Source organism: Trichomycterus rosablanca, chromosome 18, assembly GCF_030014385.1.
Source record: "Trichomycterus rosablanca isolate fTriRos1 chromosome 18, fTriRos1.hap1, whole genome shotgun sequence".
Classification (NCBI taxonomy): domain Eukaryota; kingdom Metazoa; phylum Chordata; class Actinopteri; order Siluriformes; family Trichomycteridae; genus Trichomycterus; species Trichomycterus rosablanca.
The window spans coordinates 18,494,496-18,522,065 of NC_086005.1; the positions used below are offsets into that span (position 1 = coordinate 18,494,496).

Sequence of the window (27,570 nt, forward strand, 5' to 3'; positions counted from 1 at the left end):
AAATGGCTCTGCCAAGAAAATGTGTAATGCTTCAAAAACATTTGGGGTTAGCTTATACCTTTTCTCCAATGAATTTACTTTACTGATATTTTAATAAAAATGTGTCTTTTTTATTTACCCTTGTACCAGCCTTTACCAAAGATGCTGGCTGTGCTAAGAAGATAATAGATGACAGCATCTGTTTTCCATTAATTAAGTCTTTATTGGCTTTTCCTCATATTGATCTAGTAAGGCAACTTGCCAATGTGCTGTTCTATCTGTTCACATGCCAGGAGCTGCTGAACCAGCCATCACATCATAGAAGCTTATCTAAAGTTGACATAAATCTAGGTAGGATTTTGGACTGCTTTTATTTCTACAACCTCCATTTAGACGCTTGATATGTAATAAGACTAAAGTATGCTTGATAGCAGAACAATTATGTGAAGGCTTGTTACACAAACATAAGGAGCTTCAAACTCTTATAAATCTATTATTTCTATGAATCCATTATATTGTCCAATGGAACATCTTTCCAGTTAACACTTGGCATTGCTTATATTATTTTATCGATGTAATAGATCTGTTTTTTTCCCTAATTTTAGACAAAATGGATTATGACTACCACAGCAACAGAAAAAGTGGTCAGTGTAAATACTGTGATGGTGCGTATTCTTTTATCATTAACTGTTGTGTGATTAGACTGCAGAAAGATTTACATAATTGGCTTTTAATAAATGCATCACTTTATACAAGATCATGTCTTTCTAAAAGTTTACCTTTGAACTATTTATTTATAGATAATGGGGCTCACCTGATTGTCATTTGACAGATTTGAGAAAAGCCTTTAGTTAGCAGTGTTTTTCACTTTGCAACTCTTCAAAAAAAACAATTATGTTTAAATTTGCTAAAATTGGGGCCGCTCAGGTGGCGCAGCGGTAAAAACACACGCTGGAACCAGAGCTGGGATCTCGAATACATCGTATCGAGTCTCAGCTCTGCCTGCCGGCTGTGCTGAGCGGCCACATGAACAGCAATTGGCCTGTTGTTCAGATATGGGTGGGATTAAGCCGTATAGGGTCTCTCATAACTAATGCAATTATGACCTCTGCTGGCTGATTGATGGCGCCTGCACAGAGATGGGAAAAAGAGTGCTGTCAGAGTGTGTCTCTCCGTACACAGTGCTGATCTGCACTGCACTTGTCAAAGTGTAGGTGACAAGGTGCATACGGCATGCTGCCCCCGTGTCGGAGGGGGCGTGGGTTAGCTTTGTTCTCCTCAATCAGAGTGGGGATTGGCATTGGTGGAGAGGAAGCATGACACAATCGGGCAATTGGACGTGCTAAAAGGGAGAAAAGGGGGAGAAAGTGCATAAACAAAATAAAATTTAAAAAAAACATTGCTAAAATCATGACATGGTAAAACCTGAGGCAAGTGATGCTGACTGATGAACTTTTTTTTATCACTGCCTTTTAGGCTACTTTGTTTAAAAGCTTTTATTTAACCCCCATTGCAGCACACAAACCCAGGAATATTAGTGAACTGGAAGCCACTGTCCATGAGGAATGGGTTAAGATTTTTCAGGAACACTGCCAATAGCTGGTGTCTGACCAGACATCACATTTATAGCAGGTCACAACAGCAAAGGGTGCTCTACTAAATATTAAAGACACTTGTCATGATGGGGTTGAATAAATCTGAGACTGCAGTAATCATTAAAAGTGACATTTGAATTTGGAGAAACCCCTTATTATATTAGTTGTGTTCAGCTATTTAAATTGTTTGTTTCACTGTTTTATTGCAAACAGCTAAAAGTTTGTAAATTTTGCTAATAAACCTAATGCAATGAGAGGGTAAATAATTTTGATTGCAAATGTAGGTGATTTTTTTATTCAACTTCAATTCAAGTTTGGCTGTGTTTAGTCCAGCCAAATGCAAATATCTATTAAATGTGGGTCATTTGTTGTTTAAGACATTTAAGGGATGTACAGTATTATTTCTATAGGGCAGCTGGAGGTTAATATCTTTTTAAATATATTCAATGATTATTTAAACAATATACACTGATCAGCCATAACATTAAAACCAGCTCCTTGTTTCTACACTCACTATCCATTTTATCAGCTCCACTTACCATATAGAAGCACTTTGTAGTTCTACAATTACTGACTGTAGTCCATCTGTTTCTCTGCATACCTTTTTAGCCTGCTTTCAGCCTGTTCATCAATGGTCAGGACCCCCACAGGGCCACCACAGAGCAGGTATTATTTAGGTGGTGGATGATTCCCAGCACTGCAGTGACAATGACATGGAGGTGGTGTGTTAGTGTGTGTTGTGCTGGTATGAGTGGATCAGACACAGCAATGCTAATAGAGTTTTTAAACACCTCACTGTCACTGCTGGCACCTCACTGTCACTGTCACTGCTGAGAATAGTCCACCAAACAAAAATATCCAACCAGCAGCGCCCAGTGGGCAGCGTCCTGTGACCACTGATGAAGGTCTAGAAGATGACCAAATCAAACAGCAGCAATAAATACAGGGGGTCCTGACCATTGAAGAACAGGGTGAAAGCAGGCTAAAAAAAAGCATGCAGAGTAACAGATGGACTACAGTCAGTAAATGTAGAACTACAAAGTGCTCCTATATGGTAAGTGGAGCTGATAAAGTTGACAGTGAGTGTAAAAACAAGAAGGTGGTTTTAATGTTCTGGCTGATCAGTGTAACTCCTTGTGTAGGTGAGTAAATGGGTAAATGATGTTTAAATTTATAAAGACATTTTATACACAATACAAAAAAACAAGCCTGGATAGGATTCAAATCTACACAGGCATATTTCACTCATTGTTTAAAAACAATAGCCTGATCCTCACTTGGACTTAAACAAGATTTATCTATTTCATTGTACTTTTATCTTTCTTTTACTGCTTACTCTCAGAGCTCCAGCCTGTTTACACTGATGTCCCAGTACCAAAAGGATACAGAAGGAAGCGGCGACAACACAGGCATGCATGTCGACATAATCATGACCATGAGAGACACCAACATCGGCATGACAGACACGAAGAGCAAATTCAAGACGATGATGAACATGATTCGAATGATCAGTTCTCGGATGTAAATCTTAACAGTAAGTAAAAAAACACCACAATAATTAAAATAAGTAACACTTGCAAAGCTAGCTGGCACAGTGGCTAAGTGGGTAGCACTGTCGCCTCACAGCGAGAAGGAGTTTGCATGTTCTCCCTGTGTCTGCGTGGGTTTCCTTCGGGAGCTCCGGTTTCCTCCCACAGTCCAAAAACATGCAGTCAGATTAAATGGAAACACTGAATTGCTCTATAGGTGAATGTTGGATTTAGCATTAGCACTATATGAGTGAATTATTATAGTACATAGCAGCTGTTAAGCAAAAATCAAATATTTCTAGTTTCTGTTGTATAACCCCAAATCAGAAAACGTTGGGACAGTATGGAAAATGCAAATAAAATAAAAATGCAGTGTTCCTTACATTTACTTTGACTTTCATTTGATTGCAGACAGTTTAAACCCAATATATTTCATGTTTTGTCTGCTCACCTTCATTTCATTTGTTAATATGCCTCCATTCCTGCATTTCAGGCTTGTAACACATTCCAAAAAAGTTGGGACGGGGGCAATTTAGGTCAAATAATGATGTGATTCCAAACAGGTGATGTCTACAGGTGATTGTAATCATGGTTTGGTACAAAAGCAGCATCCAGAAAAGGCTTTAATGAGCAAAGATAATCAGAGGATCTCCAGTTTGTCAACAAATGTGTGAGAAAATGATTGAAATGTTTAAAAACAATGTACCTCAAAGAAAGATTGGAAGGGATTTGCATATTTCTCCCTCTACAGTGCATAATATCATTAAACCATTCAAGGCTTACGACCAGGCTACAGAGAAGCTTTTTTCCAAACTCCATTACGCTCATGAACAATTGAACACTACTGAACTGTTAATGCTTGGGACACTTGCACATCAAAAACTACCTATTTAATTTATGTAATGGCATACACAGGATTTTCACATTCACTTCCATTTCTTATTTATATATTTTTCTATTTTCTATACTTTTTATATTGCACAAAACTGCACCTTTTTAAACCCACAATGTGAATTGCACATGCCGATGTTTACAATGTTTTCTATGTTTACAGGTATGAATGTGTGTGTTAGAGAGAGTGAGCTGTGTGAATAAGATTGTCTGTACTGTATTTTTTGTGCACTACAAGCATCTGTGTAACCAAAAACAAATTCCTTGTATGTGTGAGCATACTTGGCCAATAAAGCCTGATTCTGATTCTGAATCAGGAGGAATTTCAGTGCGTAAAGGCCAAGGCCACAAGCTTAAGCTGAACGCCCGTGATCTTCGATCCCTCAGATGGCACTGCATCTAGAATCGCCACTCAACAATAGCTGATATAACAACATGGGCAAAGGATTACTTTGGCAAACCTTTGTCAAGCACTGCAATACGGAGTTACATGCACAAATGGCACTTAAAACTGGCTTTAAAGCTTTATGTTAACCATGTCCAGAAGCTGCGTCGACTTCTCTGGGCTTGGAGGCATCTAGGATGGACCATCACACAGTGGAAACATGTATTGTGGTCAGATGAATCAGCAATCCAGGTCTTCTTTGGAAAAAATGGACGCCGTGTGCTCCGGACCAAGGACAAAAAGGACCATCCAGACTGTTATCAGCAACACGTCCAAAAGCCAGGGTCTGTCATGTCTGTGTCAGTGCCCTCGGGAAAAGGTCATTTACACTTCTGTGATGGCAGCATTAATGCAGAAAAGTACATTGAGATCTTAGAGCAGCATATGCTGCCTTCAAGACGTCATCTTTCCAGGGACGTCCATGCATTTTTCAACAAGACAATGCAAAACCACATGTTGCAGATATTACAAAGGCATGGCTGAGGAAGAAAAGGGCCTGCAGTCCTGATCTGTCCCCAATAAAGAATGTGTGGAGAATCTTGAAACGAAAAATGCAACAACAACCCCATACTGTTGCACATCTTAAGACGTGTTTGCAGGAAGAATGAGACAAAATAAAAGCTGAAACACTAAATCACTTGGTATCCTCGCTGCCAAAACGTCTGTTAAATGTGGTGAAAAGGAATGGCAACATTACAAAGTGGTAAATGCTTTACTGTCCCAACTTTTTTTGGAATGTGTTGCAGGCCTGAAATGCAGGAATGGATATTTATTATAAATGGAATGAAGTTGACCAGACAAAACATGAAATATCTCAGGTTCATCCTGTCTGCAATCAAATAAAAGTCAAAGTCAATGTAAGAAACTCTGTGTTTTGTTTATTATTTGCATTTACAATGCATGGGTATGGGTAGAAATGAGAGGAGGTACAGTGCCTTGCAAAAGTATTCAGCCCCCTTGAACTTTTCAACCTTTTGCCACATTTCAGGCTTCAAACATAACAATATGAAATTGTAATTTTTTGTGAAGAATCAACAACAAGTGGGACACAATCGTGAAGTGGAACGAAATTTATTGGATATTTTAAACTTTTTTTAGAAATAAAAAACTGAAAAGTGGGGCGTGCAATATTATTCAGCCCCCTTGCATTAATACTTTGTAGCGCCACCTTTTGCTGCGATTACAGCTGCAAGTCGCTTGGGGTATGTCTCTATTAGTTTTGCACATCGAGATACTGAAATTTTTGCCCATTCTTCCTTGCAAAACAGTTTGAGCTCAGTGAGGTTGGATGGAGAGCGTTTGTGAACAGCAGTTTTCAGCTCTTTCCACAGATTCTCGATGGGATTCAGGTCTGGACTTTGACTTGGCCATTTTAACACCTGGATAAGTTTATTTGTGAACCATTCCATTGTAGATTTTGCTTTATGTTTTGGATCATTGTCTTGTTGGAAGATAAATCTCCGTCCCAGTCTCAGGTCTTTTGCAGACTGCAACAGGTTTTCTTCCAGAATGGTCCTGTATTTGGCTCCATCCATCTTCCCATCAATTTTAACCATCTTCCCTGTCCCTGCTGAAGAAAAGCAGGCCCAAACCATGATGCTGCCACCACCATGTTTGACAGTGGGGATGGTGTGTTCAGGGTGATGAGCTGTGTTGCTTTTATGCCAAACATAACGTTTTGCGTTGTGGCCAAAAAGTTAGATTTTGGTTTCATCTGACCAGAGCACCTTCTTCCACATGCTTGGTATGTCTCCCAGGTGACTTTTTATAGATATCTTTGAGAAATGGCTTTCTTCTTGCCACTCTTCCATAAAGGCCAGATTTGTGCAGTGTACGACTGATTGTTGTCCTATGGACAGATTCTCCCACCTCAGCTGTAGATCTCTGCAGTTCATTCAGAGTGATCATGGGCCTCTTGGCTGCATCTCTGATCAGTCTTCTCCTTGTTTGAGCTGAAAGTTTAGAGGGATGGCCGGGTCTTGGTAGATTTGCAGTGGTCTGATACTCCCTTCATTTCAATATGATCGCTTGCACAGTGCTCCTTGAGATGTTTAAAGCTTAGGAAATCTTTTTGTATCCAAATTCGGCTTTAAACTTCTCCACAACAGTATCTCGGACCTGCCTGGTGTGTTTCTTGGTCTTCATGATGCTCTCTGCGCTTTAAACAGAACTCTGAGACTATCACAGAGCAGGTGCATTTATACGGAGACTTGATTACACACAGGTGGATTCTATTAATCACCATCAGTCATTTAGGTCAACACTGGATCATTCAGAGATCTTCACTGAACTTCTGGAGTGAGTTTGCTGCACTGAAAGTAAAGGGGCTGAATAATATTGCACGCCCCACTTTTCAGGTTTTTATTTCTAAAAAAAGTTTAAAATATCCAATAAATTTCGTTCCACTTCACAATTGTGTCGCACTTGTTATTGATTCTTCACAAAAAATTACAATTTCATATCTTTATGTTTAAAGCCTGAAATGTGGCAAAAGGTTGAAAAGTTCAAGGGGGCTGAATACTTTTGCAAGGCACTGTATATTTAGTGGTGAAGGAGGAGAACACTTTCATGCATGAGGTGCTTTGCCCCACACTTGATTTTAGCTTTGCCTATGATTAAGCCATCCAGAACAACAGAGTAGAAAAAATGCACTAAGCTGAAACACAAGGCAGGATAAGACCTTCAGCGAAATGTGTAAAAACTGAGAAAAACCTAAAGGTATTGAGAAATCTAATGAGAAAGTAGAAGAGGTAAAAAATTAAATGTAGCCATTGAGTTGATCTGAGACCACATTAAATATTTTTCCAGACGCTTTGTAATTCCTTTAACAGCAGTAAGATAAATTACAAATGGACCAGGGAAGCTCTGATTTGCTAGTAACATCATCCAGCTTTCAGCTTTCACTTCAGTCCTTTACCTCCAATATGGGTTTCTGCTCTACTCTGTCAGGTAAGCTTTATAATTATTATAAAATATTAGTTACTTATATTAGTTACTACATTAAAACTTGTTTGTTGTTTTTGTTTTTTTATGTAACAGTACTATTTTCTCAAATTTAATGTCTGAATGAAGTTTTATAATACACTATATACTGATCAGCCATAACATTAAAACCACCTCCTTGTTCCTACACTCACTATCCATTTTATCAGCCCACTTACCATATAGGAACACTTTGTAGTTCTACAATTACTGACTGTAGTCCATCTGTATCTCTGCATGCTTTGTTAGCCCCCTTTCATGCTGTTCTTCAATGGTCAGGACCATTACAGAGTAGGTATTATTTGGGTGGTGGGTAATTCTCAGCACTGCAGTGACATTGACATGACATTGGTGTGTTAGTGTGTGTTGTGCTGGTATGAGTGGATAAGACACAGCAGCGCTAATGGAGTTCACCTCACTGTCACTGCTGGAGAATAGTCCACCAACCAAAAATATATCCAGCCAACAGCGTGTGACCCTGTGATGAAGGTCTAGAAGATGACCAACTCAAACAGCAGCAGTAGATGAGCAATCGTCTCTGACTTTACATCTACAAGGTGGACCAACTAGGTAGGAGCGTCTAATAGAGTGGACAGTGAGTGGACCTGGTATTTAAAAACTCCACCAGCGCTGCTGTGTCTGATCCACTCATACCAGCACAACACACACTAACACACCACCACCATGTCAATGTCACTGCAGTGCTGAGAATGATCCACCACCTAAATGATACTACTCTGTAGTGGTCCTGTGGGGGTCCTGACCATTTAAGAGCAGGGTGAAACTAAAACAGTGCATTAAAACAGTATGTAGAGAAACAGATGGACTACAGTCAGTAATTGTAGAACTACAAAGTGCTTTTATATGGTAAGCTGAGCTGATAAAATGGACAGTGAGTGTAGAAACAAGGTGGTTTTAATGTTATGGCTGATCAGTGTATGTCCAAAAGTATGTGGACACAATATTCAGTTGACACAATTGAACAATAAAAATAATCAGAATACATCAGTTTGCAAAAAGTTACAACATCATTTCTAAGGCAATATCTCTAATCGGACAAAGTATACAACAGTGATAAATAATCCAATAAATATCTCACTAAACGGCTGAAAATATAAGTATTGTAAGTTTTACAGTGACCCATTCAGAGGTCTTATTTAAACCAAAAAGAAATGCGTAGTACGACAATCAGTAGTAAGACGATCTGCAAAATGGGTTAAAATGTCTCCACAAAATTCACCTTTGGAATGAATAAAAATGTTGATAGCAAGTGTGTGGGGTGGGGTGGGGGGGGGGGGGGAAGGGGGGGGGCTGTCTATTTACTTTTGGTCTTATACAGTATACCCCTTAAAAACGACTTAAACTGAGTAACAAATATTTTTTAAGTTTATTCGATGTTTAATTCATGTGAAGCTTGGTGACAAGTTTTGTGCTGAGTGGAGGTTTCCAGAACTTAATTTTATCTGGCGCCAGCAGTGGTTCAAATGAGATTCCTTTTTTGTGGTTTGAGTTAAACACGCTCAGTATGCTGTTACCATGTGACTGTATTACTTGAAAAAACATTATACAATTTGTAACTCAAGCAATGAAGGTTCACACAAGGTCTTAACTTTGAATTTGATGTAACTTTTTTTAACCAAGAGTCAAGATAAATGAATAGCATGGTTAATTATAACTGTGCATAAAAAATGACCTTTTTATGCTGAAAATGGCATAACCCCAGACAACATGTCCCTGGCTGTGCCACAGGATCAAAAGGATTACATAGTGGTCAACAAGATAAACAGTCACATGTCAGTAATATTTTGGGATTAGAGTCACATGCCACAACATGGGAGTACTTCCATGGTGTAAGATATTTTTATTTTCTTTGACTTGTGTTGTTTTTACTTCTTAGTTCTTAGTCTTAGTTGTGTTTTTTTTATGACTGAACATTCTAAGTTTATTGGCAATAGCCAGAAAGTCATTTGATTTAGATCACAATTTTGTTATTTTCAGTTTGTCACATGTAAACTGTATTCTACTGTAATTTGGTACAATTCCTAAAGTATGTAGACATTACTTCTAACTTGTGGATTTAGCTATTTTAGCCATAACCTGACAGGAATAAAATTTATTAAATCAAGCATAGTCATGCAATATACATAGAAATCTGATCTCAAGCTTTCATATTTGACTCTTATACAATGGACCTTAAAATGAAAATTAGTCACATTAGTTTATCAAATTTCTGCTTTGCTTGAGCTGCCCGGTCAACAAAAATGCTGGTATTGTAAAGTAAAAACGTCCAGGAGCAACAACAACTCAAGCTGTAATGTTGTAGCTGACAATATATGAGTTTGATTTTGACTAATATATAGCAAAAACATGATCTTTTTTGGTTAGATTTCTTACCACTAAGATCAAGCTGTATTTACAAGCTGTTTGGCATTAGCTGTATTGATAGTTTTTATGCCAAACTGCCTTAATTGGTTTGGTGTTAAACAACATTTTAGATGCTGGAGCAGTAAAAATAGTTAAAAAGCAGTTTTAGTAGTAATACATCTTCTTAACCATCTAGATATTTGATAGACAAAGCTGTGTATTGACAATACCAGCTACATGCTACATATAAATAAAGGTCTGCAATCCTTTTCATTTCAATGAAAACAGCAATTATATAATAGATACTTTCTTCCCATTTTTGCTACATTTGAGAATGATTCTGCATGACAATACTTGTGTGTGTGTGTGTGTCCCAGTGTCTCCTGCTGCAGAGAGACTGCGTTCCATCCTTGGAGAGGAAGATGAACCCACACCAACACTCTTTACTGAGATGGACACACTGCACCAGGAAGGAGGAGAACTGGAGTGGAAGGAATCTGCAAGGTAAACTGTATACCTAATCATGCCCATAAAACACATGGCACATGGGTTGGGAGTCACCTTGCTGCTGAACAGAAGTAATTATAGTCAGCAGCATAAGCAATGGAGGAATACATTTGGTTCATTTACATTTGGGCATTTAGCAGACACTTTTATTCAAGGCAGCTTACAATTATGACTAAATACAATTTAGGCAATTGAGGGTTGAGGGTTTTGTTCAGCAGCACTGAACTCCAGCAGCACTGCTGTGTTTGATCCACTCATACCAGCACAACACACACTAACACACCACCACCATGTCAGTGTCACTGCAGTGCTGAGAATGATCCACCCCCTAAATAATACCTGCTCTGTGGGGGTCCTGTGGTAGTCCTGACCATTGAAGAACAGGGTGAAAGCTAAAAAAGCATGTAAAGAAACAGATGTACTACAGTCAGTTATTGTAGAACTACAATGAGTGTAGAAACAAGGAGGTGATTTTAATGTTATGGCTGATCAGTGTATTTATGGACCTTACTTCATGCACAGGGTCACAGGCATAAACTACTTTAACTTTAAACTATCAGAAAGTTGGTAGCACTTACATTATTTTAAATCTGAGTACAGATGCAAGCATGTTGGGACTGGGCTTAACAATTTGAACAACACGTGATAGCCTTAGTAGGTATACTTTAATATGAGCTCAAAATGATTGCCGTTTTTAATATTACTTGTTGTGAAAGCTGTGACAGCCAATAATGTTGCAGAGGGGTGGGACAGTACTCTTCTCCACACTTGCCAGTTGATCAGGTAACTGCCAAGTTATTTGTCATGTAGTTTACACTTGTATTTTATAGGTATTTTAGTAACAGGCAGCATGGTGGCTCGGTGGGTGGCACTGGTGCCTCACAGTAAGAAGTATGCATGTTCTCCCCATGTCTGCGTGGGTTTTCTCCAAGAGCTCTGGTTTCTCCCACAGCCCAAAGACATTAAAGTAAGGTGAAATGGAGATACAAAATTGCCCAACTTCAACTGATAAATCATGTGTAACCAAATCACATATCCTGTCATGCATGTAACTAAAAGTGTAAAACTGGCATTAAAACCCTAATAAACAAAAAATCTTTTAGTAACTATGACTGGTTCGCATGGCCTGATGGTTCGTTACTTTGGTACATAAATAAAAATTGGGTCATTTATACCTGATACCTAATTTTTAGTTTCTCTCTTTTCTCAGATGGGTAAAGTTTGAGGAAAAGGTTGAGGAAGGTGGAGAAAGGTGGAGCAAACCTCACGTTTCCACCCTGTCACTTCACAGTCTTTTTGAACTACGTACCTGTTTGCAGACCGGTAGCATCCTGTTGGACCTGGAAGGTTACTCTTTGCCTCAGATTGTCAGTGAGTTTTTACCTACTATGAGTATACTTGTGTATGCTTCTAAATGTCAGTTACTAGTCAGTCACAATGACTGAAATTGTGTTATAATAATTAAAACCTTATGCCACTTTATTAATTACACACATGTAAGTGTAGATATGAGTGACATATCACATATTATTATTGTAAGCCCTGATGGCTGCTGGAATGAAGGACCTGCTGTAGCGCTCCTTCTTACACAGGGGTGGAGGAGTCTGGTGCTGAAGGAGCTTGTTAAGACCCCTACAGACTCGTGTAGTGGATGTGCGGTGTTGTCCAGGATGGATGACAGCTTTGCGATCATCCTCCTTTCTCCCACCTCCTCTACAGATTCTAGAGGACAGTTCAAGACAGAGCTCACTTTCTTGATCAGCTTGTTCAGTCTTTTCCTGTCTCTCTCTGAGATTGCACCTTCCCAACACACCACTGCATAGAAGATGGCAGATTCTACCACAGTGTCATAGAAGGATCTAAGCAGTGGTCTGCACACTCCAAAAGACCTCAGTATCCTCACTAGATGGAGGCGACCTTGGCCTTTTCAATATAGAACATCCAAGTTGCTAGATTAATCCAGTTTGTTACTGAGGTGAACACCAGGTATTTGTACTCCTTCACCATCTCAATGTCCAAACCCTGGATGCTCACAGGTGTGGTGAGATGCAACCTTTTCCTAAAATCAATCACCAATTCTTTAGTCTTTCTGGTGTTAATGTGAAGCACATTGAGTTCACACCAGGCAACAAAGTCCTTGATGACCCTCATATTATTTTAGACATTCCAGACGTACATGTTAAACAATGTGATTTATTTAACTTTACATATTTACTTTCCGTAAATGTTGCATAGTACATCTGTGTCTCCATTATATTCAGATGACATAATGGAAAAGCAAGTGCAGGATGGCCTGATTGATCAAGAGCTCAGAAAGAAGATCAGTTTTGTCTTACTGAGAAAGCATCGTCACCAGACCAAGAAGCCCATCCATCATTCACTGGCTGACATTGGGAAGCCCAGCCCTTCAATTAAAGGTCTTAATACTTTATAGTTTGTTGATCTTTTTAATTAGTTGTTGGATGATCTTGATAGCAGCAATGTAGTGTTTTCAGACAGTGTTATTTGAATAATTAGAACATTTTGTAAATATAATCAAAAAGGATAACCTTGGGAACAAAGCAACTTACAGTGAAATGTATTTATTTATTTGGATTTTAGCATCATGTTTTACACTTTGGTTAGAATCATGACAGGACAGGTAGTTACAGATTACACATGATTCATCAGTTCAAGTTCATCAGTTCATGTCACAGGCAATTCTGTACCTTCAATTTACAACCCCAAATCAGAAAAAGTTGGGACAGCATGGAAAAAGCAAATAATAAAAAAACACAGAGTTTCTTACATTTACTTCGACTTTTATTTGATTGCAGACAGGATGAACCTGAGATATTAATGTTTTGTCTGCTCAACTTTATTTCATTTATTAATAAACTTCCATTCCTTCATTTCAGGTCTGCAACACATTTTAAAAAAAGTTGGGACGGTAAAGCATTTACCACTTTGTAATGTTGCCATTCCTTTTCACCACACTTAAAAGACATTTTGGCACAGAGGAAACCAAGTGATTTAGTGTTGCAGGTTTTATTTTGTCCCATTCTTCCTGCAAACACGTCTTAAGATGTGCAACAGTACGGGGTCGTCGTTGTCGCATTTTTCCTTTAAAAAATGTATATTGGGGACAAGTCAGGACTGCAGGCAGGCAAGTCCTGTACCCGTACCCTCTTCTTCCGCAGCCATGCCTTTGTAATGTGTGCAGCATGTGGTTTTGCATTGTCTTGTTGAAAAATGCATGCATTGAGCTTAAGATTGTGCCCTTGGCCTTTACGCACTGAAATTCCTCCTGATTCCTTGAATCATTTAATGATATTATGCACTGTAGAGGGAGAAATATGCAAATCCCTTCTAATCTTTCTTTGAGGTACATTGTTTTTAAACATTTAAATCATTTTCTCACACATTTGTTGACAAACTAGAGATCCTCTAGCCATCTTTGCTCATCAAAGACTCAGCCTTTCCTGGATGCTGCTTTTGTACCAAACCATGATTACAATCACCTGTTGACATCACCTGTTTAAAATCGCATCATTATTTAGTTTTTTCTCCTCATAACTAGCCCTAAATTACTAGCCCCCATCCCAACTTTTTTTGGAATGTGTTGCAGGCCTGAAATGCAGGAATGGATGTTTATTAATAAATGAAATGAAGTTGAGCAGATAAAACATGAAATATCTCAGGTTTATCCTGTCTATAATCAAATAAAAGTCAAAGTAAATGTAAGAAACTCTGTGTTTTTATTTTCTTTTTCCATACGGTCCCAACTTTTTCTGATTTGGGGTTGTATCTAATTTTCTTGTCTTTGGACTGTGGGAGGAAACCCACGCAAACTTAAGAACATGCAAACTCCTCACAGAAAGGACCCAGATCGTTTCACCTGGGAATTGAAACCAGGACCTTTTCGCTGCGACAGTGCTACCCACTGGTCCACTGTGCTGTGAAATAATATTACAAAAATGTAACTTCTAAAAACTTTCTTGCTTTCTTCGTTCCTTTAATTATTCATTTCATGCATTCATTTAAACACTGTTTTAAACATTTCCTTATTAAATATAGTATTCCCTGTGTATTAGTCTGTAAAATCATGTCTTAATTTACCATTTTAACCATCCATAACATTTCATTTAAATATTTACAATGTAATCAACATCTTATGTATCTGTTTCTATTTTTTCCCCATTTTTTGAACTAATCAATGGTCTGCATCAGACCACCAGTGCATCCGAAAAGTATTCACAGCGCTTCACTTTTTCCACATTTTATTATGTTACAGCCTTTATTTCAAAATGGATTAAATTCATTTTGTCCCTCAAAATTCTACACACACACACACACACACACACAATATCCCATGATGAAAATTTTTTGCAAATTTAGTAAGAAATAAAACATGTACATAAGTATGTATATAAGTATTCACAGCCTTTGCCATGACACTCAATTGAGCTCAGGTGCATCCTGTTTCCACTGATCATCCTTCAGATGTCTCTACAACTTGATTGGAGTCCACCTGTGGTAAATTCAGTTGATTAGACATGATTTGAAAAGGCACACACCTGTTTATATAAGGCCCCATAGTAGACAGTGCATGTCGGGACACAAACCAAGCCATGAGGTCCAAGGAATTGTCTGTAGACCTCCGAGACAGGATTGTATCGATGCACAGATCTGGGGAAGGGTACAGAAATATTTCTGCAGCATTGAAGGTCCCAATGAGCACAGTGGCCACCATCATCTATAAATGGAGGAAGTTTGGAACCACCAGGACTCTTCCTAGAGCTGGCCGCCTGGCCAATCTGAGTGATCGGGGTAGAAGGGCCTTAGTCAGGGAGGTGACCAAGAACCTGATGGTCACTCTGACAGAGCTCCAATGTTGCTCTGTGGAGAGAGGAGAACCTTCCAGAAGAACAACCATTTCTGCAGCACTCTACCAATCAGGCCTATATGGTAGAGTGGCCAGATGGAAGTAACTCCTAAGTAAAAGGCACATGACAGCCCGTCTGGAGTTTGCCAAAAGACACCTGAAGACACCTGTCTGCTCAGACCATGAGAAACAAGATTCTCTGGTCTGATGAAACAAAGATTGAATTATTTGGCCTGAATGCCAAGCGTCACGTCTGGAGGAAACCAGGCACCACTCATTGCCTAGCCAATACCATTCATACAGTGAAGCATGGTGGTGGCAGCGTCATGATGTGGGGATGTTTTTAGGCAGCAGGAATGGGGTGAATAGTCAGGGTTGAAGGAAAGATAACTGCAGCAATGTACAGAAACATCCTTGATGATAACCTGCTCCAGAACCGCTCTGGACTTCAGACTTGGGTGAAAGTTTATCTTCCAACATGACAACAACCTTAAGCACACAGCCAAGATAACCAAGAAGTGGCTTCGGGACAAATCTGTGAATGTCCTTGAGTGGCCCAGCCAGAGCCCAGACTTGAACCTGATTGAACATCTCTGGAGAGATCTGAAAATGGCTGTGCACCGACGCTCCCCATCCAACCTGGGGGAGCTTGAGAGGTTCTGCAAAGAAGAATGGGAGACTCTGCCCAAAAATAGATGTGCCAAGCTTGTAGCATCATACTTAAAAAGACTTGAGGCTGTAATTGCTGCCAAAGGTGCTTCAACAAAGTATTGAGCAAAGGCTGTGAATACTTATGTACATGTTCTATTTTTGTGTTTATTGTTAATAAATTATCAAAAAGTTTATACAAACGTTTTTCAATTTGTAAAGCATTCCTTATGCATTTGTCCTGTTGCTGGTTATATAAATGTTTGTGAGAGGTACATACATACCAGATGTGCCGTGTAGTGACTCTTTACATGGACACTGAAATTATACGGTCACATATTTTCTGTATTTCAGATCATTCTCATAGCCATAGCATGAATGACATCTCAGTCACTCCAAGTACTAACCAGGTATGTATAATTTTGTTTTTCTATTTAACTGTGCTAATTTAGCTGTGCTTTTACAACCCTAAATCAAAGAAAGTTGGGACAGCATGGAAAATGCAAATAGGACGGGCAGGCCAGTCCAGTACCCGTACCCTCTTTTCCCGCAGCCATGCCTTTGTAATGTGTGCAGCATGTGGTTTTGCATTGTCTTGTTGAAAAATACATGGACGTCCCTGGAAAAGATGACGTCTTGAAGGCAGCATATGTTGCTCTAAGATCTCAATGTTTGAGGAATCATTTAGGCTGTTCTTGTGTGCATTTTGAGTTATAAACAGCAATCTGCCTGGTAATCCAGGGTGAATTTGTATTATGTATTATACAAACACATTTTCATTACACCCCGACCTGAAACATCAAAGAGAACTAATAAGAAACACATGGCTGTGATCATCTGTTGATTGGACTTCTAAGCAGCTGTGTTCACCTCTTAGCATGAGCTTGAGTTTAATAAGATTTTGCCTCCAAGAGTGACACCCAGCACTTTCATGTTCTCATTACCTCTTTGTATGAAAAGTTTAATAAAAAAATATTGATCTAAAATAACTGCCTTAGCATAAGGAGATTTACAGACATTTTTTGACCATACGCACTAAACACTTCATTGCCACATGTTTACTTGGTTGCATTGTCTGCTATCATAAGGGTGTTTGTGTGGGTTTTGAGTTTATTCTTTTTAAATACTAATACTGTAACAGTATATCACTCACTCCCACTCTCGAGAGAGAGTCTGCAGGAAAGACCCTGCAATGTGCTTGGGCACATTTGGTAAATATAGATAAACAAAGGTAATCATTTTTTTGTTAAAAATCTCAAGCAGCAGCATTGTTCCTCTCAGTGATGTAAATAAAAGCCATAAAGAGAATGACTACAGAATTACAGAGACAAGTATGTCATTGCAGTCCTAAGATTTTAATTACAACCCCAAATCAGAAAAAGTTGGGACAGTATGGAAAATGCCAATAATAATGCAGTGTTCCTTAGATTTACTTTGACTTTTATTTCATTGCAGACAAGGTGAACCTGAGATATTTCATGTTTTGTCTGCTCAACTTCATTTCAATTATTGATAAACATCCATTCCTGCATTGCTGGCCTGCAACACATTCGAAAGAAAGTTGGGATGGGGGAAATTTAGGGCTAGTAATGAAGTGAAAAAAATTAATAATGATGTGATTCCAAACAGGTGATGTCAACAGGTGATTGTAATCATGGTTTGGTAGAAAAGCAGCATCCAGGAAAGGCTGAGTTTTTGATGAGCAAAGATGGACAGAGGATCTCCAATTAACAAATGTGTGAGAAAATGATTGAAATGTTTAAAAACAATGTACCTCAAAGAAAGATTGGAAGGGTTTTGCATATTTCTCCCTCTACAGTGCATAATATCATTAAACCATTCAAGGAATTAGGAGAAATTTCACCGCGTAAAGGCCAAGGGCGCAAGCTTAAGCTGAACGCCCATGGGGCTGTGTCAGTGCCCTTAGCAAATGTAATTTATACTTCTTTGACGGCAGCATTAATGCAGAAAAGTACATTGAGATCTTAGAGCAACATATGCTGCCTTCAAGACCTCATCTTTTCCAGAGACGTCCATGTATTTTTCAACAAGACAATGCAAAACCAAATGCTGCACACATTACAAAGGAATGGCTGCATAAGAAGAGGGTGCGGGTACTGGACTGGCCTGCCTGCCTGCAGTGAAATGCAGGAATGGATGTTTATTAATAAATGAAATGAAGTTGAGCAGACAAAACATGGAATATCTCAAGTTCATCCTGTCTGCAATGAAATAAAGTATATGTACGAAACTCTGTGTTTTTTTTATTATTTGCATTGTCCATTCTGTCCCAACTTTTTCTGATTTAGGTTGCATTTCTGCAACAATTTTCTATGTGTAAATAAATGGAAAACATACTTTTTAAAGTTTAGCAATAAATCTTGGGTTTAAAAATGTAATGGCTTGAAAGTTTCAAACAGCAACTAAGATTATTTATTTGGTGGTGTAAAAAGCTTTAGCCTCTGTATTACAACCCCAAATCAGGAAAAAAAAAGGTTGACGGTAAAGAGAAAAAACAGCAACACTGTGTTTCTTACATTTACTTTGACTTTTATTTCATTGCAGACAGTGTGAACCCAAAATATTTCAGTTTCTTTTGGTCAACTTTCATTTGTTAATATAAACCCATTTTAGGCCTGCAACACATTCCAAACAAAAATTGGGATGGGGACAATTTATGCTAGTAATTAGGTAAAAAAAACCCAGAAAAAATATACAGTGGTAACTTGAAACTCGACGTCAACATGTTCCATGGTCCCGTGGAACTGCATATATTTTAGGCAAATGTGAAATAATAGGGTTGTTGACAGACTGACTTTTGGACTTGTTGCTGATAACAGTCTGGATGGTCCTTTTCATATTTGGTCTGGAGCACACGGCGTCCATTTTTTCAAAGAAAGACCCGGAATGCTGATTCATCTGACCACAATACACGTTTCCACTGTGTGATGATCCATCCTAGATGCAGAGAATTCGACACTGCTTCTGGACATGGTTAACATAAGGCTTCTTTTTTGCACAGTAAAGTTTTAAGTGGCCAAAGTAATCCCTTGCCCATGTGGTTATATCAGCTATTGTTGAGTGGTGGTTCTTGATGCAGTTTTGTCTGAGGGATCAAAGATCACAAGCATTCAGCTTAAGCTTGCACCCTTGCCCTTTACACTCTGAAATTCCTCCCGTTTAATTATATTAAACACTGTAGAGGGAGAAATATGCAAATCCCTTCCAATCTTTCTTTGAGGTACATTGTTTTTAAACATTTTAATTATTTTTCTCACGCATTTGTTGACAAACTAGAGATCATCTGTTCATCTTTGCCCGTCAAAGACTCAGCCTTTCCTGGATGCTGCTTTTGTGCCAAACCATGATTACAATCACGTGTTGACATCACCTGTTTGAAATCATATAATTATTTAGTTTTTTCACCTCATTTCTAGCCCTCAAAACATGAAATATCTTGGGTTCAAACTGTCTGTGATCGAATTAAAGTCAAAGTAAATGTAAGGAACACTGCATTTTTATTTTATTTGCATTTTCCATCTTGTCCCAACTTTTTCTGATTTGGGGTTGTATGTTTTAATTTCAGTGCCTGTATTTTCTGATCTTTATTCTAAATAAGCAATGTTATTGTATGTTTAAAATGTTGCGTATTAGCTTAAGAACAAATTCATGAAGAAAATCCCCAGAGATGCAGAAGCCTCCAATGTATTAATTGGTGAGGTGGACTTTCTGGAAAAGCCTTTCGTGGCATTTGTTCGTCTTGCTCAAGCCACAACATTGGGTGGACTGACTGAAGTCCCTGTGCCAACCAGGTAAACAGTTTGACTCAGTTTTTTTGTAAAGTTTTGTCTGCTAAACATGAAATAAGTCAGTCTGAAGACACCTTTATGAGATGCTTTACATTTAAAACTACAGTGTAACATTATTGGCTATTAGCTACATGTTGTTTTGTTTCAGTTTTAATCAGAATATATCCTCCTGGTATGATGTTTTATGTTTTCTCTCTGATCTTCTTTCTAGGTTTCTCTTTGTTTTGCTCGGACCTAATGGCAAGGTCAAGTCATACAATGAGATTGGACGTTCCATTGCCACTCTTATGGTTGATGATGTAAGCACAAGTTAATTATTGATAATGAACCTAACTTTTTTAAAACCAGAAAATTTTTGGGATACAAAATAGAATCTTTTTTATGTGTAGTATGTCATTGGTGATCATTGGTGATTGTTTTTTTTAGCTCTTCAGCAGCATTGCCTATAAGGCTAGAGACCGAGATGACTTGATTGCTGGACTTGATGAGTTTCTTGATGAGGTAATAGTGCTTCCACCAGGAGAGTGGGACCCAAAAATTCGTATAGAGCCACCAAAGAAATTGCCCTCGGCAGAGATGAGGTATAAGCATGTGGAGCAGGAGTATAAGCCACTGCAACTGACTTTCAATTTTTTAGTAATTAAAAACTTGGTCTAAAGAAAGTCAACAGAATTTGCTCTTGTATGCAGGAAGTCAGTTTTTTCATTAAATGAGTTGGGACAAACAAATGAAACTGCAGGCACAGGTGGTGCAGCTGATGATGATGAAGAGATACCTGCGGCTCATGAATTGGGGGAAGAGTTGGCCTTCACTGGGAGGTAATACCTTCATATACTGTACACATGAAGCCTAACTTTTTTTTAGATGGGGTTATTTGTTTGTTGAAAGCTGTGAGGGCAGCACGCTGGTGCAGTGGGTATAGCTGTTTGCAAGAAGGACCTGGGTTTGATTCCCATATACATTTAATTTTTTTCCAGGGGCTCCGGTTTCCTTCCACAGGTTCAGAGACATGCAGTCAGGCCAATTGGAGCTACTAAAAATTGAGTGTGAACGTACAGTATGTGTGTGTGTTTGTGTGTGTGCCCTGTGCATGTCTATTACAGACCTGTCCAGGGTGTTTTCTGTCTTTTGTCCAATGAATCGACCCACCGCGACCCTGACCACGATAGACAATGCATGAATAAATACAACCCCAAATCAGAAAAAGTTGGGACAGCATGGAAATTTAAAAAATAAAAACACAGAGTTTCTTATATTTACTTTGATTTTTATTTCATTGCAGACAGGATGAACCTGAGATATTTCATGTTTTGTCTCCTCAACTTCATTTCATTTATTAATAAGCATCCATTCCTGCATTTCAGGCCTGCAACATATTCCAAAAAAAGTTGGGACAGTAAAGCATTTACCACTTTGCAATGTTGCAATTCCTTTTCACCACACTTAAAAGACGTTTTGGCACCGAGGATACCAAGCAATTTAGTGTTTCAAGATTCTGCACACATTCTCTATTGGGGACAGGTCAGCACTGCAGGCAGGCCAGTCCAGTACCCGTACCCTCTTCTTCTGCAGCCATGCCCTTGTACTGTGTGCAGCATGTGGTTTTGCATTGTCTTGTTGAAAAATGCATGGACGTCCCTGGAAAAGATGAAGTCTTAAAGGCAGCAGATGTTGCTCTAAGATTTCAATGTAGTTTTCTGCATTAATGCTGCCATCACAGAAGTGTAATTGACCTTTGCCAAGGGCACTGACACAGCCCCATACCATGACAGACCCTGGCTTTTGGACTTGTTGCTGATAACAGTCTGAATGGTCCTTTTCATCTTTGGTCTGACGCACACGGCGTCCATTTTTCCCGAAAGAAAAACCTGGAATGCTGATTCATCTGACCACAATACACGTTTCCACTGTGTGATGGTCCATCCTAGATGCCTCTGAGCCCAGAGAAGTCGACGCCGCTTCTGGACATGGTTAACATAAGGCTTCTTTTATGCACAGTAAAGTTTTAAGTGGCATTTGTGCATGTAACTCTGTATTGTAGTGCTTAATAAAGGTTTGCCAAAGTAATCCCTCACCCATGTAGTTATATCAGCTATTGTTGAGTGGCGGTTCTTGATGCAGTGCCATCTGAGGGATCAAAGATCACAGGCGTTCAGCTTAAGCTTGCGCCCTTGGCCTTTACACACTGAAATTACTCCTGATTCTTTAAATTGTTTAGTGATATTATGCACTGTAGAGGGAGAAATATGCAAATCCCTTCCAATCTTTCTTTGAGGTACATTGTTTTTAAACATTTTAATCATTTTCTCATGCATTTGTTGACAAACTGGAGATCCTCTGGCCATCTTTGCTCATCAAAGAGTCAGCCTTTCCTGGAAGCTGCTTTTGTACTAAACCATGATTACAATCACCTGTTGACATCACCTGTTTGGAATCACATTATTTAGTTTTTTTACCTCATTACTATCCCTAAATTGCCCCTGTCCCAACTTTTTTTGGAATGTGTTACAGGCCTGAAATGCAGGAATGGATGTTTATTAACAAATAAAATGAAGTTGAGCAGACAAAAGATGAAATATCTTGGGTTTAAACTGTCTGCAATAAAATAAATGTCAAAGTAAATGTAAGGAACACTGCATTTTTATTTTATTTTCATTTTTCATACTGTCCCAACTTTTTCTGATTTTGGGGTTGTAAAGGATGTGCAAAAATGTGAAAGCTCATTGTGTGTCTATGGAAGAATATAAGTATGTCAAGTCACTTTTGCATGTTTACATACTGAGATGTTATTGGTGGCGTTTCCACCTTTGGAAGCAAAAACATGGTGAGGTTAATGCAAATAAATTTTTATCAACAGCAGTTGTACTTTTTGTACAATGTCTGCAACTATTCTGGGTAAATGAGGAATTATTAATATATGATTTGTTAAGAGTAAAATAATGCAGGCATTAAATTGCATTTCCCATGTCCCAACCACACTTTATTGTGTTATCCCTTTTCCACTTCCTGTAACATGATCTTCATTTAGTTTCTTTTGATATTGTGTCACTTATTAATGATCCTACATCAGGGAAAACAACAATTATGATACATGGCCAAACATACACCGATCAGGCATAACATTATGATCACCTCCTTGTTTCTACACTCACTGTCCATTTTATTAGCTCCACTTCCCATATAGGAGCACTTTGTAGTTCTACAATTACTGACTTTAGTCCATCTGTTTCTCTGCATGCTTTTTTAGCCTGCTTTCACCCTGTTCTTCAGTGGTCAGGACCCCCACAGGACCACCACAGATCAGGTATTATTTGGGTGGTGGATCATTCTCAGCACTGCAGTGACACTGACATGATGGTTGTGTGTTAGTGTGTGTTGTGCTGGTATGAGTGGATCAGACACAGCAGCGCTGCTGAAGGTTTTAAATACTGTGTTCACTCACTGTCCACTGTATTAGACACTCCTACCTAGTTGGTTCACCTTGTAGATGTAAAGTCAGATACGATCGCTCATCTATTGCTGTTGTTTAAGTTGGTCATTTTCTAGACCTTCATCAGTGGTCACAGGACGCTGCCCACAGGGCACTGTTGTCTGGATATTTTTGGTTGGTGGCTATTCTCAGTCCAGCAGTGACAGTGAGGTGTTTAAAAACTCCATCAGCATTGCTGTGTTTTATCCACTCTGTGTCATACCAGCACAACACACACTAACACACCACCACCATGTCAGTGTCACTGCAGTGCTGAGAATGATCCACCACCCAAATAATACCTACTCTGTAGTGGTCCTGGGAGAGTCCTGACCATTAAAGAACAACATGAAAGGGGGCTAACAAAGCATGCAGAGAAACAGATGGACTACAGTCAGTAATTGTAGAACTACAAAGTGCTTCTATATGGGAAGTGGAGCTGATAAAATGGACAGTGAGTGTAGAAACAAGAAGGTGGTTTTAATGTTATGGCTGATCGGTGTATGTGGACATCTGATCATGTGCTTGTTGGACATCAGGTTTCAAAACCATAGGCAAAAGACAAGGTGTTTTACAAGGTTTTGAAATGTGTCTGTGGGAATATGTGCCTATTCAGTCAAAAATCCATTTGTTAGGCATCAGATACTGACGCAAAAGGATTTAGATCACGGCAGGATTTGTAGTGTTCATTTCTTGTCTCATTAAGTCCTCAACTGCTACAGCCATGAGAGTTCTTTAAATTCCAGTCTTTAAGTGCCCTTCAGTGACCCGTTGTTATTTGTCTTATGAAGTGTAGTGGGCAAGGCTGTGCAGGCCAGGTCTTTCTCCGCTGGCATTTACATCAGCATTTCTTTTCCAGGGAACTCAGTCAGTGGCCTTTCAAGTGTGCAGAGATTACCTCAGGAGTGGGAGTGGCAGTACTCCTTTGTTCTTGGTTTTGCCACCACCAGTTCCAGTAGGGTTCTCTGCCTTTACTTTTACTTTTTTACTTAAAGTCTGGTTTTCCATGAAGTAATGGATTAAATAGCTGGTAATTGTAGTGACTCTGCATTTGTACCTTTCCTGTTATCTGTTGTGTGGTTGTGTGTCTACAGTATATCACAAATGCTCATTTAGGATGAGCGCATGGCCACCTGAGTTTTCTGTCATTCTTTTCTTTTGAGGGCAAGCACACAATTTGTGAGCTCCCCTACATCGTCCAATGTATGTCCACCTGTTCCATCACCTGTGCTTTGGGCTGGGGATTTTGTTTGGTGTCTGTTGTTTTTTGTTTGTTTGTTTGTTTCCATTATTTTGGACACCTTTTACTTTGTGGTTTCTCCTTTTTTGTGACTTTTTAGCCATTGTATTGTTCTAAATTGGTTTTCTGCAATTAGGTTATTTTCCTCTGGTCTCACAGGCTTAACGTGTTGCTCTAGTGGCTAGGCGCGAACCACCCTGTTACAGCAGGCCACTGTAGTTCCTCCACACCAACGTCAGCAAAACAAGTCTTTATGGATGTCACTTTGTTCACAGTGGCACAATCATGCGAGAACAAGAATGTGCCTTTCCACATTATTTATGAAATACAACCCCAAATCAGAAAAAGTTGGCACAGTTTGAAAAATGCAAATAAAATAAAAATGCAGTGTTCCTTACATTTACTTTTATTTGATTGCAGACAGTTGGAACCCAATATATTCATGTTTTGTCTGCTCAACTTCATTTCACTTAATATACCTCCACTCCTGCATTTCAGGCAGGAACACATAAAAAAAAAAGTTGGCAACGTGGGCAATTTAGGGCTAGTAATAAAAATAAATAATGATGTGATTCCAAACAGGTGATGTCAGCAGGTGATTGTAATCATGGTTTGGTACAAAAGCAGCATCCAGGAGTCTTTGATGAGCAAAGATGGCCATAGGATCTCCAGTTTGTCAACAAATGTGTGAGAAAATGATTAAAATGTTTAAAAACAATGTACCTCAAAGAAAGATTGGAAGGGATTTGCATATTTCTCCCTCTACAGTGCATAATATCATTAAACAATTCAAAGAATTGGGAGGAACTTCAGTGCGTAAAGGCCAAGGGTGCAAGCTTAAGCTGGCAACCTACTTTGGCAAACCTTTGTCAAGTACTACAATACAGAGTTACATGCACAAATGCCACTTAAAACTTTACTGTGCAAAAAAGAAGCTTTTTGTTAATCATGTCCAAAAGCGGCGTCGACTTCTCTGGGCTTGGAGGCATCTAGGATGGTCCATCACATAGTGGAAATGTGTATTGTGGTCAGATGGATCAGCATGTGTGCTACGGACCAAGGACAAAAAGGACCACCAAGACTGTTATCAGTAACAAGTCCAAAAGCCAGGGTCTGTCATGGTATGGGGCTGTGTCAGTGCCCTTAGCAAAAGTAATTTACATTTCTGAGATGGCAGCATTAATGCAGAAAAGTACATTGAGATCTTAGAGCAACATCTGCTGCCTTCAAGACGTCATATCTTTTCCAGGGACGTCCATGCATTTTTCAACAAGACAATGCAAAACCACATGCTGCACACATTACATAGGCATGGCTGCGGAAGAAGAGGGTATGGGTACTGGACTGGCCTGCCTGCCTTACAAGAAATGCAGCAACGACGACCCCGTACTGTTGCACATCTTTAAGACGTGTTTGCAGGAAGAATGGGACAAAATAAAAGCTGAAACACTAAATCATTTGGTTTCCTCAGTGCCAAAACGTCTTTTAAGTGTGGTGAAATAGAATGGCAACATTACAAAGTGGTAAATGCTTTACTGTCCCAACTTTTTTTGGAATGTGTTGCAGGCCTGAAATACAGGAATGGATGTTTATTAATAAATGAAATGAAGTTGAGCAGACAAAACATGAAATATCTCAGGTTCATCCTGTCTACAATCAAATAAAAGTGAAAGTTTTTTTATTTTTTGCATTTTCCATGCTGTCTCAACTTTTTCTAATTTGGGGTTGTACATTTTTTTACGTTAACTTTATAAGGCTGCATTAATGAATATGAATTTTGTATTCATTTAAATTGGGTTCTAAGTGTGCTGGCAATAAAACAATAACAAATTATTCATAAAAATGCTGTTTAGTTTGATTTCTGTGTTGTGTCTGTGATTTAGATTTTGTGGAGGTCTTTGCCTTGACGTCAAACGAAAACTACCATGGCTGCTGAGTGACTTCTATGAGGGCTTTCACATTCAGTCCATCTCAGCTGTGCTTTTTATATACCTGGGTTGTATCACTAATGCCATCACTTTTGGAGGACTCTTAGGGGATGCCACCGACAACTACCAAGTAACATTATTCACTTCACTGAACTAAGCTCAATTGATCTGCAAATGCTGTGATGCAATTTGTAGGACCACCACTTAAAATGTGGCAAATTCAATGCTAATTCATTTTTTTTTCTTTTAGGGTGTGATGGAGAGCTTTATTGGCACGGCTTTGGCAGGAACAATATTCTGTCTGTTTGGTGGCCAACCTCTCATCATCCTAAGTTCTACAGGACCAATTCTGGTCTTTGAAAAGCTACTCTATGAGTTTTGCAAGTAAGTACAAAAAGATGTTAAATCTGGCATCAGTGGAATTAATGGCAGTGCATGGTATTTCTGCCGAGCTTAGTTACTCGATCTTATGTTTTTCCACTTTTAGGACAAATGACATAGACTACATGGAGCTGCGCTTATGGATTGGATTGCATTCTTGCTTCCAGTGTCTTTTGCTGGTGGTTTCAGATGCTAGCTACATAATTAAGTACATGACACGTTTCACTGAGGAGGGCTTCTCCAGCCTCATATCCTTTATCTTTATCTCTGATGCAATCAAGAAGTTGATCGGAACCTTTCAATACTACCCCATTAATATGAACTTCAAGTCTGAGTACATTACTATGTACAAGTGTGATTGCCTGCCTCCTGATCCAGGTGAGCCTCAAGTAAAATACACTTATCAGCATTTAAGGTAGAGGGCTATACCACAAAGCTAACATAACATTTTTAAAGATTTATAGAAAAATATAATAAAGTTTAGTTTTAACTAACCAAATTGAGGGACAACACTGTTATATTGCTTTTTCTCAGATAACCCTAATATTTTACTGAGTTATTCACTAGTAAGTTAAATATGACTACTTTACCTCTGTTAGTTATTGATAAGGGTGATGCTACAACCCCAAATCAGAAAAAGTTGGGACAGCATGGAAAATGAAAATTTTCTTTGACTTTACTTTGACTTTTATTTGATTGCAGACAGGATGAATCTGAGATATTTCATGTTTTGTCTGCTCAACTTCATTCCATTTATTAATAAACATCCATTCCTGTATTTCAGGCCTGCAACACATTCAAAAAAAAGTTGAGACAGTAAAGCCTTTACCATTTTGTAATGTTGCCATTCCTTTTCACCACACTTAAAAGACGTTTTGGCACCGAGGTAATGTCAACAGGTGATTTTAATCATGGTTTGATTAGTCTAAGCAACACCTT

General features: G+C 38.8%; 1 protein-coding gene across 1 annotated transcript in view; it reads left to right on the plus strand.

Moving 5' to 3' along the window:
* The first annotated feature begins 589 nt into the window (after positions 1 to 589).
* The window catches only part of slc4a5b (solute carrier family 4 member 5b), a 46,982-nt gene continuing 20,001 nt past the window's right edge, over positions 590 to 27,570 (plus strand). The window contains exons 1-15 of the mRNA XM_063014760.1: positions 590 to 644; positions 2,917 to 3,108; positions 10,163 to 10,289; positions 11,503 to 11,663; positions 12,554 to 12,709; positions 15,402 to 15,458; positions 16,159 to 16,214; positions 19,459 to 19,616; positions 19,825 to 19,912; positions 20,040 to 20,194; positions 20,303 to 20,431; positions 26,206 to 26,380; positions 26,501 to 26,634; positions 26,738 to 27,009; positions 27,199 to 27,201. Coding sequence (XP_062870830.1) covers positions 590 to 644; positions 2,917 to 3,108; positions 10,163 to 10,289; positions 11,503 to 11,663; positions 12,554 to 12,709; positions 15,402 to 15,458; positions 16,159 to 16,214; positions 19,459 to 19,616; positions 19,825 to 19,912; positions 20,040 to 20,194; positions 20,303 to 20,431; positions 26,206 to 26,380; positions 26,501 to 26,634; positions 26,738 to 27,009; positions 27,199 to 27,201 — 1,918 coding nt within the window. The remainder of the gene's footprint in view (positions 645 to 2,916; positions 3,109 to 10,162; positions 10,290 to 11,502; positions 11,664 to 12,553; positions 12,710 to 15,401; positions 15,459 to 16,158; positions 16,215 to 19,458; positions 19,617 to 19,824; positions 19,913 to 20,039; positions 20,195 to 20,302; positions 20,432 to 26,205; positions 26,381 to 26,500; positions 26,635 to 26,737; positions 27,010 to 27,198; positions 27,202 to 27,570) is intronic.